At 40.4% G+C, this 12,444-nt stretch overlaps 1 protein-coding gene across 1 annotated transcript in view; it reads left to right on the top strand.

The window, feature by feature from the left end:
- The first annotated feature begins 5,096 nt into the window (after nucleotides 1–5,096).
- Nucleotides 5,097–12,444, top strand: part of FGF12 (fibroblast growth factor 12) — a 587,132-nt gene continuing 579,784 nt past the window's right edge. Inside the window, exons 1-2 of the mRNA XM_004373566.3 lie at nucleotides 5,097–5,169; nucleotides 5,329–5,471. Coding sequence (XP_004373623.1) covers nucleotides 5,459–5,471 — 13 coding nt within the window. The 5' untranslated portion in view covers nucleotides 5,097–5,169; nucleotides 5,329–5,458. The remainder of the gene's footprint in view (nucleotides 5,170–5,328; nucleotides 5,472–12,444) is intronic.

Raw genomic sequence — 12,444 nt, 5'->3', positions numbered from 1 at the left:
TTTTCAATGGTTGATTTTTTGTAAGTAGACCACCAAGGCCTTTTTCTTCCAAGGCACCTCTGGGGGGACTAGAACTGCCAAGCTTTCAGCGAGTAGTCAAGCATTTAACTGTTTGAGCCACCCAAGTACTCTTACAAGGGACTTAGTCACACCTAATTCTTGATGTTTTGAAGTAGTTAATTCCAGGCAATTAGCCTATTTCCCCTTTTTCTTTTTGGTTCATCAAAACTAGATCAAATGATTTCTTGCTACCACTTTTATGAAGCAATTCCTCTCTTAAATTATCTCCCATTTTAGGGGAATTAGATCCTTTTGTTGTTTAAAAAAATGTGAAAGACTTGAAGAGTCCCAGCCTCTGCTCCTTACCCTAGATGGTTCCAAGACCCCAAAAATAATGAGTATCATTTATTGAATGACCAGTGTATTTTAGTGCTTTGTATATATTATGACCATTCCTTACAGAAATGCTGGCTAGAGGATGGTGTTACTTCCTTTGCCAGATGAAGAAACTAGGACCCATGGAGATTAATTAAATTGTCTAAGGTGGTACAGTGAATCATAACAGTCAAGCTGTATTTGAACCCATGTCTGACTGGTTCCAAAATCTACTTTCTTTTCACTATGTTATAATGTTATCAGGAGGGATCAGTCTCTGGAGAAGGACATCATGCTTGGTAAAGTACAGCGTCAGCAAAAAAGAGGAAGACCCTCAATGAGACAGATTAACACAGTGGCTGCAACCGTGGGCTCAAGCATAACAGTGATTGTGAGGATGGCACAGGACCGGGCATTGTTTCGTTCTGTTGTACATGGGATCGCTGAGTCAGAACCAACTCGATGGCACCTAACAACAACATGCTATAATGTGTCATAGTGGTTAAGAGCTCGGCTGCTAACCAAAAGGTTGGCAGTTCAAATCCACCAGCCGCTCCTCGGAAACCCTATGGGGCAGTTCTACTCTGTCCTGTAGGATCACTGTGAGTCAGAAGTGACTCGATGGCAATGGATATAATGTGTCTCTATCTAAATTTATGGAAGAAAACCCAGGTGAGATGAAGAAATCTAATCTCTTCAAGTCACTCTGGGGTAAGACTTCTGGCCCCAGTCCAATACTGAGCACTTCTGCCTCCTTCCACTTCCCCCTTCCACATTGGAAGTTTATATCCGATGAAGAAACCTAGACAAAGATAAAAACTTCTAATGCTCAAGAGCATTTTAGGAGTCTCATGTGGTCCTGTCCCCCAACCCAACCATCTGAAATTTAGGCTTCAAGAACAAGCTCAGTGTGTCTCCTCCAGAAACTTTCTTTAAACCTACAGCCTGGCCAACTACCTTCATATTCTGTGCTCCCACTCCACTTGTGATGACCTTTATCCTCCTCCTTACCATATCTTTTGAAATTATTTATGTTTCTATCACCTTTAATAAGCTTTATGCTTCTGTAGGGCAGATACAATGTTTTATTCATACTTTTAACCTCTCTGTTTCTCAGATTGCTCATCTTTAAAAGAGATAATGTCATGGATTGAATTATGTCTTTCAAAAATGTGTATCAACTTGACTAGTCCATGATTCCTAGTATCGTGTGACTGTCCACCATTTTGTGATCTGATGTGATTTTCCTATGTGTTGTAAATCCTATCTCTGTGATGTTAATGAGGTGGGATTAGTGGCAGTTTTGTTAATTATGCAGGACTCAATCTACAAGATTAGGTTTTGTCTAAAGCCAATCTCTTTTGAGATATAAAAGAGAGAAGTGAGCAGAAAGACAGGGGGACCTCATACCACCAAGAAACAAGAGCCAGGAGAATAGCGCATCCTTTGGGCTTGGGGTCCCAACATTGAGAAGCTCCTCGACCAGGGAAGATTGATGACAAGGACCTCCCCCAGAGCTGACAGAGAGAGAAAGCCTTCCCCTGGAGCTGGCACCCTGAATTCGGACTTCTAGTCTCCTAGATTGTTAGAGAATAAATTTCTCTTTGTTAAAGCCATCCAGTGGTGATATTTCTGTTACAACAACACTAGATAACTAAGATAATAATGGTACTAACCTCAAAGTTTAATGAAGATAAAATTAATAAAAACATTTGGAATCCTTATGGCACATAGGTTCCTGACACATAATAAGCTCTTAGTGTTAGCTCAATATTATTATTATTATTTGATGTCACTGGTGCCTATAGTCAATGTCACATATTAAAACACGCAAAAATATGTATACTAAACATTACTCATTCATCAAACATTTATTATTGTCTTCTATGTTTAAGACACTGTGTCTTAAATAAGATAAATCAGGAGTCCATTTTTTGGTAAGCGTGGGAGAATAGTAACATACGTACATAAGTAACTATGATACAAGATAGTAATAAGTGATATAAGAGAGGTAAAAATATAGTATCATTGGTGTTCCACATACAGAACATTTTCAGATTGAATCAGGGAAGATTATAACCAAAACAAACAACAACAGAAAAACCAAATGCATTGCCATCGAGCCGATTCCAACTCATAGCAACCCTATAGTGAAATTTTAGTCTTGAGAAAGAGATTTGTGGTAGTGGTGTAGGGAGGTGAAGATATTCCACGGACAATTATATAAGTTGTTGTCGTTGTTGGGTGCTGTTGAGTCAATTCCAACTCATGGTGACCCCATGTGTTCCCCATCAGTAGAACTGCCCCATAGGGTTTTCTTGGCTGTAATCTTCATGGAAGCAGATCCCCAGGTCTTTCTCCTATGGAGCTGCTAGGTGGGTCCAAACAAGGTAAGGAAAAGGCAAATATTAATGTTTAAGATAATGGGAACTATTAGCTGGGAGTTAAGCTTGGAAAAGACTTGAAAGGTAGGATGGTCCAGATCATGGAAAGGCCTTGAATGTCAGGCCACAGATTGTGCCTTAAATTTGATTTATTTTCTATTTACTAAAGCATTTGTGTTTTAAAATTAGGAATAAAAATAATCAAAATTCATGAACAAGGAGGTTCTCCCTGTTCTTTTTCACTGTAGATAATGGGCAGGGGAGGGGTGGTTAAATAAAAAATCATCACAGAGTAGACGAAATGCATCTATCTGTGAGACAGGACCCCCAGGTTCTGAGCCTGATCCTGCTCCTCCGTGTGACTCTTAAGTCCCCGCGTAGCTCAAATGATTTGCGCCCAATTACTAACCTAAAGATTAGCAGTCTGACTCCACCCAGCAACGCCAAGGAAGAAAGGCCTGATGATCTGCTTCTGTTGAGATTACAGCAAGAAAACCCTATGGAGCAGTTCTATTCTGTAACAAGTGGGGTCGCTGTGAATTGGAATTGACTCAACAGCAATGGGTATGTGACTCGTATCTGGTCAAGCACCCCCCTTCCTTTTAGTTCTTCATCAGTAACATAATTCATATGAAGAATTTGTATAGATGCACTCTAAAGGTACTTATTCTAAAAATTTTGAGAGTGAAAGAGCATGTAGTGGGTGCAGTATTAGGAGCAGAAATTACTTATCTCAATGAAATAGGATATTGTTCTTAAAGAACAACATTTAAAAGAACCGATACAATGTTTAAAAGAAATCCTGAGTTTTGTGATTCTTCTAAATATTTACCTGGGGATATAACTGGAGAGGCTAAAGATCAGTAGACTCTAGGTTGTGGCTTCTATAACCCCATACTTTAATTCCCTGATGCTGAATGGATACAGGCTTTGCTGACCCACAGCAGTTCATCACCGGGAGTCTGCCACTAATAAGTGTCCATGTCTAGCTGAACCATGATTAATATTTGTAATCATGGCCCTAAGGCATTGGAAAATCCCAGGATGCCTTCCGAATAACCAGAAGAAGATTAAATTACAGTCAGCTTCAGGTTTCTTGTTGGGAGTACATTTTATTGTATTTAAACGTTTTGAAGAACGAGATAAGATGCCTAGTGTATAGGAATGTTTTCGTACCCTGGAGTGTGTCATTAATCTGCACGTCTCTTTACGTCGCTGTTCCAGACAAGAGTTTTCTGGATTTGTTTTTATGCCTATGTGGAGAATTTGAACTATTGGGGAGAAAAATGAAGATGGTAAATCCACTGCAATTTTTTCCTATTGAACGTTTAGCAGATAAACCAAATACAGTGCGGGCTTTTCAAACATTCTAATATGAAAGTCCCACATCAAGGATTTTTGGCTTTGCACCCTCTTCGTATCCTAACAAGAAAAACACTCTTTTTTTCCATTTTCATAAAAATGATTATGCGTTCCACTTTAAAGTACTGGTTATCAAAAAGGTGCCTCCCCACCTGTGCTGACTCCTGCTTCCTAGTAGATTGCTGGAAAGAAATCTAAAAGGAGTACCTCAGAGTGTCCTCTGTGAATGGTTAACGGTGATGGTTGAACATGATGAACATATTTAACGTACAGAACTGTACACGCGAAGAGTGTTGAAATGGCAAATGTTACCTATATAGTTACCACAATTTACAAAAAAAAAGGTTTAAAAAATGCCGTCAGTGGAATTGTTTGGAGAAGTTTAGAAGCCTTGGAGCGTCTCATGGAACAGTTCTGAGGGCAGAGGGCAAGGGAATCTCTGGGAGTCAGGAAGAGACTGAGTCTGAGTAGTAAAGAAGCCAAAAAAAAAAAAAAGACAAAACAACAACAAATACGGGAATGCAAATACGGGAACTGTGAAGTCAGTGGAGGTGGTGGGGAGAGGAAGGGAAGCAGATACCTGGAGAGGTACTGCAGCACCTAGGAAAAGAACCTCAAATCGTGACCATTAAATGTGAATCGTAATTCCCGTCCCTTCCTCTCTCTTCTGCCTTCTGAATATACCCACCCCCGCTCGGAGGTCTGTTCTCCTCTAAGGCTTCCGTAATCCATCCTGGGAAATCGAATGGGGACTGATGTACAGCCCCAGTCCAATCCATTTGTAGTTTGCAGGGGAAAATCCGGTCCGGCGTTTATTTTTAGCAGCGCTTCCCTGTGACCGAATGCTACAGCTCCTCAGCTGGGGTAACGCAGAAGCGAAGAGGGGCGGGGGAGCGGGAGGCGGGGAGCGGGGTGGGGGGGGTGCTTGCGCATGCGTGCCAGCGCCCATGCAAATCTGTACATCCAGAGAGCAAAGTGGGATGATCTGTCACTACACCTGCAGCACCACGCTCGGAGGACAGCTCCTGTTTGCAGTTTCCAGACCCAGGTAACAATAAAAATAAAAAAAATCTGAGCGGGCACCGTGCGTGCATTTCCATACCAGATGCGCGTCGCAATCTATCCCTGTAGAAGCAATCTGCTGCTGCTGCTAAGTGTCCTTTGGTGGCTGATTGCAGCTCAAGATTTAAGAAATCCCATCTTTCAGGCAGCCTGAGGGGAAGGAAAGAAGTACGGGCGAAATCATCAGATTGGCTTCCTAGATTTGGGGATCTGAAGCGGGCCCACATCTTCCGGCCAACTTCCATTGAACTTCCCAGCACTCGAAAGGGACCGAAATGGAGAGCAAAGGTAGGTGGCTGTCCCCATCGGGAGACTTCCCGCTGCATGTGTGTGTGGCCAGGGCAGTCCTCAGCGAGGGGGACTGCAGTGCCTGGGGAGCGAGCATCAGACTAGGTCGATAGGAGGAGATGCTATGTCCGTTGCAGCACTGGGGAAGTGTGGCTGGAAGGCGACTTCTTTTTAACTCCCACAGCTTGGAACACAATGTTTAATACTCCATCAGTTGCGTAGTGAAGTGTGATGAGTTTTTTTGGGGGGGTGGGGTGGGGGGACGAGGTAGCTGGTGGGGGGTGGAGAGATGTGTTGGTAAAGCAATTTCTTTTCTGTCGAACGATGGGCTCAAATAATCTATTTCATTTACTTCAGGTTTGCTGACAGGCACGTTTGTATCTGATATCCAGTAATGCATTGCTAAAAGAATGTTTGGACGTGTCCATTCTTTCCCCACGAAGATGGTATTTCTGGGTGTGTATGACCCATCCGATTGCATTTTGAATGTGTATCAACAGGGAAATTGGGTCCGTTTGAAATAGCGTGTGTTAGAACTGACCTCTAAGAAGAACAGTATGTTAGAGTACTGTTTGGTTCCCAAGCATGATGCATTTACTAGTTCTGGACATGTATATGTTAATATTTTCCTCATAAGCAGATCGACGTAATGTACGTATGCTAATGGTAAATGAACTTGAAAAATCAACTTCTGATGGCATATTTAAGACACATAAACAAAATGATTATTAATGTAAGATTGGATCTTCTTTGGCTTTAATCCCATCCGTGCAGGTCTGTCTGAGCTCCTCCTCGCTTTCTTCTTAAAACGCCCACCAGGTTGCAAGAGCCTTGAGTGATGTGCTCAGATCTCCAGTAGGAATGTTCGATGTCTTTAATTCTGGTGAAATCAGAAGAAATGATGTCAACTTTTACGAAACTATAAGCATTGCTCAGAACTCGAGAAGCTATATTTGAAACCAGGTTTTATTTTTAAACCAGGAATGTCAGTCATTGTGGTAATGTGCTTAGGATCAGGGAGTGGTGATGGGTTACCTACTTCTGGGCTAATTAATTCAACTGGAGTGTTGAATGATAGCAGGTGTATGTTCAATGAAGTCTTTAATCAGTAGGCTTAAAGTATTTGAACCTAAGTAAACATTTACAGTATGAAAAGAACTGAATGGACACGGATTCAGAATAGCTGATAATTTTCACTTTAGACAAATTATTTTTATGATATGCTGGTGGGCAATTGCATATCTGACAATGATATACATACATGAGAGAATCCATGTCTATAAATATACATGAGACACACATTTAATAGCTGTATTATAGAATCCACTTCTTAACTCATCGATATCTGTAATATTTGGTTAAGTAATAATTGATTAAGTCTGTCTGAAACATAAGGTCAACAACAGAAAGAGACACTATCATTTTACTATGAAGCAGTTTTTTGTGCTTAGACGACGCTAGCTATTTGGTTATTAAACTCGATTATGGGGCAAGGGTTCTTGTTAACATTTTTGCCTCCAATTTACACACTAATTCCTGGACTGTTGTAAGAAGAGGATGTATCTCTTAGCAATAGTCTTTGATTTCCCTTTTTACTCATAAAATACGCTAGATGTCACTCAGAGTTTCCGGTGGTTTATATCCAGACTGATAACAGTAGAGTTCTAGCTATTCTGTCAGTCTTGGGAGTTCAGAAGGGAGAGAGACACTCAGAAATATGTTTGAGAAGAATCAGGCCAGAAGTTCTCTGTCGATCTAGAAAGCAATGATACAGGCACTGACCCCAAGACAATGAAGAATTTTTCCACAAGCCAATATTATGGTCATTTTGCAGAGGTCCTATAATTGTTTCGCGCAAAGGATATGCTAAATGTTCTTATGGGCGTTAGTAGCTGGGCTCTTTAAAGAAGCTGAGTTAGCCTGTTAGAGATCAAGTTAAGGATGGCTAATTGTTTACACATTGGTCTCACTTTCTAAGTCGATGCAAATGGCACAGCTACAAATGATCGCTAACATGACATCTTTATTATTAGAAAAGAGTATATTGAGAAGTGTTCCATTCTCATCGGTGTATCTTTCATACTTTATGCTACCATGTACAAACTTCTTCCCCCAACAAATTAAGATCTAATTCTAGGAAGACATTCTCAAACATAAGTACATATAATTATTTTTGCCCCCCATTGGAAGCTCTTTCAAGAGAGATTCAAATCTCAAATTAAGTCATATCGCTTATTGAGCTGAGGGTTCAAGAATTCTCCATCCCAGAAAAAGACCGAATGGCCCATTTAATCTTAAATTCTGTCTCCAGCATTTGACAACCGTTACACTACTTCCGGAATTTGAAAACCTTAGATCATTGGTCCAAAGTCATCAGAGAGTTGAACTTTAGTTATTTACAAATAGGATCCATGTTTTTTTGCTTCCTTCCTTATGACTTTGCATCACCTCCTGTCGTCCAAGGTAAAGAGGAGAGGAAAGTAAATCAGTCGCCCCAGTGATCAGTTCATGATCTTCTTTCCGTGATTTCTATGCACCATGGTAACTAATGTTGCCTTAAATCTTTGGATGGGTGCACAGTCTGAACAATTTTGACAGAATTTGTGCCCAAGGACTTGATGTTCTTAAATGACAAAGTATTTGGCTTCTAGACCAGTGGTTTACAAACTTTGCTGCATATTGGAATCACCTGGCATGCTTTCTTGACTCCTTATGCTGGGTGGGGTCCCAAGCCAATTAAATTAGAAGGTTGGGGGTGGAAGACAGGTATAGTTTTTTGTTTTGCTTTTGTTGTTTTAATTCCCCAGGTGACCCCAATATGCTGCAACGTTTGGGAACTGCTGATTTAGATCCTTGATAATCAAAATGTGGTTTGCACACTAGCTTTTTAGAATTACAGACTCTTGATCCTATTCCTGGCCTATTGAATCACTATCTGATTTTTAACAAAATCCTCAGGGAATTTATACGCACATTAAAGTTTGAGAAGCATTGACTCAGAGTGAGCAAAGAGGTTTGCTTTCTCTTTCTCTCTCTTCTTAGTCTAGGTTGGTTCTCAACCTCAGGCTGTCTGCGTATTAGAAACACCTGTGGAGCTTTTAAAATGTAAAGATGCTTGGGCCACACCCCTAGAAGTTTTGGTTTAATTGATTCTGCAGGTGACTCATACGTAAGTATTTATATAAAGCTCCTCAAGTTATGCTAATGGTTAGCCAGAGTGAACTCTGGTCTAAACAACCATTGCTGTTGAGTGGATTTCAGCTCATAGCGACCCCATAGGACAGAGTAGAACTGCCCCATAGGGTTTCCGAGGAGCGGCTGGTGGATTCGAACTGCAGACCTTTTGGGCTTAACAGTCGACCTCTTAACCACTGTGCCACCAGGGCTCCAACTCTGGTCTAGGTCCTTGTTATTCAAAGTGCCATCCCAAGACCAGGAGTGTTACCCTCATCCGAGAACTTAGAAATTCAGTCTCAGGCCCTTCCCCATACTTACTGAATCAAAATCTACATTTCAACTAGATTGCCTAGTGATTTGTATACACATTAAAACTTCAGAACCACTGGTCTAAATCTTAGAATGATACCTCTCCAGGCACCTTAGTAGAGATTTCGTATCATTTAACTAATCAATATGGAGGCTCACGGGTATGTGATCACATTCAAGGTCTTCTGGCTGCTTTTGGAAAGAAAATACATGAATTGGAAAAGAAATTGCCCACCTTATAGTTAGATCAGAAAATTAACTCACTTTTAAATACCCTCTTCCCCATTCTCAAGCCATTTATTTTCAGCTCCCAATTGTCTTTAACATTTATTCTCTAGGTTCACTTTGAGCTCCTGATGACATCCTACTACTGTCGTGTGATGATGATATTAGAGGCTTAAATCTAGGCACTTCTTAACAGAGGAAATGTAGCCTTACCCTCTTCCATTCTCATTTGTCTCTTCTCAACTCCCTTGAGAATTATTGGACATGCTACTTGCTCCATGGAACCTTCCCTGACCTCCCTCACTTCTAATTGATGGTTTTGTTTCGTTTTGTTTGGCATTCTTTATATGGCCTAAATCATTGTTTTGTTTTGTTTTGTTTTTGTCCCTAACATACAGTATTTCTTACAATCAGCATTGTTATTTTTGTAGTCTTTATTTTGACATGTTTATTGAGCACCTGCTATGTGCCCCGTGTGCCTAGTTCTGAGAATGTAGAAGGAAACTAAGATGCATGCAATCCCTGATCTTAAAGATCTCAGTGTCCTATCTCCACTAATAGATTAACGTAATAATTTGTGGGCATAATCTCAGTCTCAGAGATTCCTGCAGCCACCCGGGTACCTACCTCAGGTGGAGCATTTAGTGTACATAGTAGGGATTCAGGTAGTATATGCTGAATTGAATCGCCTTCATGAGTTTATCATGCCATGGTCATGCATCCAGGAGATTGTAACTTGGGAGTGGTGAAAGAAGTTTGGCAACCAGGCAGATGCCAAAAACATCAGTTTGATTCAGGAACTTAGAAGGCAGAAACCTGACCTGCATTCTCCATAGAGACCTGCACATTCATTCCCAATGAAGGCTCAACTTCCTATTCAGGGTTTCACACCAGCCCTCAGAGTCCAGCCAGGGCATGGACCAGTATTGAAGGTATGAACAGTCATTTCTCTGAAGCAGGATGATTCACTCTGCCGGCAAGAAAGGGGTTATCTATGAAGTCACTAGTTTAGCAGAACTGGAATGTGATTTTAAAAAAAGTTACCTTGTGCTTAAAAAACAAAACCAAACCAAAATACCAAGGCCATCGTGTTGGAATAAGTAAAATATAACGCTGTAAAAAAAAAAAAAATGTAATAGAATAGGCATTGGGCGTAGAAGATCCAGGTTCCTACTCCAACTCTAATGGTGTAAGCTTGAACAAATCAGGATTCTAAATATCAAAGGATGGAGTTCATTTTAGTTCAAAATATTTGAGATGGCACACTGTCCCAGGCACCTTAACATAGGTGGGGATACAGATATAAATAGCCCATTGACTTGCCCTCTGGGAGCTCACAGTCTAGGGATACATGAAGAGGCTAGATGCTCTCTCAAGAGCTGTCTGTTTCTATGTCTATGTCTCTTCTCCATTCATCTTTCAGAGCTCTAGTAAGTTACCCAGGAGGCTAGAATATAAAAGTCTTGCAGTGATGAATTACTTCCATGCAGCCACTTAACATTCCACAACAATAATGCCTGCCTGTTCAGGGCTTCAAACCTGTTCATTCCATTGATGATTTACATTTCCATCCCAGATATACTGAGTCAGAATCTACATTTTAAACAGCTTCCCAAGTGGTTCTTATGTATAATAAAATTTGAAAGCCACTGTTCTACTAGGTTCTACTAGGCAGTGATTCTCAAAATTTATTATACATAAGGATCACCTGGGGATCTTGTTAAAATGTAGATTCTGCTTCAGTATATCTGGGGTGGAAGTGCAAATTCTCAGCAGGGGGTTAAACCAGTACCAACTGGTTCAAAGTCCTGTTTTTGTTTCCCTTTTCTTTTAACAAAATTATCGTGTGGGAGAACATTTGAACTCAAGCTATATCTGCTCTAAAAGCTGTTCCAGCTGACTAGCTACCTAGCTAGTAACCCATTGTCTGACTTAAGTAGCTATTCTGAGAATGGTTAGCATCAGTAATGAGTCTGGGTGGCCAGTGAGTTTTCTCCTGTCATTCTCTTCTCCTTTTCCTCCTATGTCTTTAATTTTCCAAAGCACCGACTCTTAGAGAACTGACTCTATTAGGTACAGGTGATGCCCAACTTATATTCAAGTGATGACAAACCGCGCTTAGACCGTCTTTTTTTTTTTGTACATCTTATCATTGGTCATATGTACTACATAAAATGCTGCAGCCCGTAATCTGCTGATGTTATCATGCTCAGATGTTCACTCACAGATGTTCCATGTTGTGATTTATACAGATACCGATAATAAAAGGCAATAACGAAAACTGAAAAAAAATGAGATATTTGACTTACGTCAGAACTGACTTATGATCGTGTTATTGGAATGGAACCCTGTCGTAAGTCAGGGACTACCTGGATAGCATTTTGTGCCTTCGAAGGGACTGATAACAGTGTATTGAATTTTTTAATTTCGGATTTCCAGATTTGTCATACATTAACAACCAAAAATAACATCCATGCGTTGCTTTGTACTTTTGCAGAGGGCTTTAAACATGTGTCATCTTCCTTAAAACCCTGTGATTAGACTATTTAACTTTATTTTATGTGTAAGAAAGCAGAGACCCAGAAAGACTAAGTGCCTTAGTCCGCTCATCTTGCCTTTGTTTCTCTGCACATTAGGAATTATTATACTCCAAGTCCCATACCATAATATGAGGATGATGAAATACAAATCTACCAGTAAAGAATTTAGAGTTCTTTAGATTCGTAGTCTGACTTTCAGCATTATTAGCTGTGTGTGTCTTTTCCACTAGACTGGGAGATCCTAGAGGATAGAAATTGGTCTTTTGCCATTTTTTGTAATTTTAGCAGCAGGCAAACTGCATAGGCACTCGACAAATCATCTTCACTGACTTCCACGAAGGCTTAAATTCAACAAAAGAGATTTATTTGTGTTTATTCTATATTTTTTGATAGTAATTCCTTTAATACCTAAGTTTCTTTGTTGCTGGGGCTTAGTTTAGAGGTAATTATGTAAAATCTTGTAGGCTTGGGGGTGGAAATACACTGGGTCAAGTATTACATCTTGGATGGTTTTAAAACATTGACTATGTAAATTTTGGTCACCAAGAGGGATTCTCAGTCAGGGGTGCACATCAGAATCAGCAGACATCTCATGGTGCACGGGACACAGATGTTTGAGAAGCATCTCAGGTGGTTAGGATGTTGTCCCCAATTATAAATCAATAGATAAAAACAATGGGGTGGTTGTTATGAAGGTAGAATAAGGTTCTTTGTACTTTACC

Source organism: Trichechus manatus, unplaced genomic scaffold (genome assembly GCF_000243295.1).
Source record: "Trichechus manatus latirostris isolate Lorelei unplaced genomic scaffold, TriManLat1.0 scaffold00026, whole genome shotgun sequence".
In the NCBI taxonomy this organism is placed as follows: Eukaryota; Metazoa; Chordata; class Mammalia; order Sirenia; family Trichechidae; genus Trichechus; species Trichechus manatus.
This window is presented reverse-complemented; position numbering and strand designations above follow the sequence as displayed.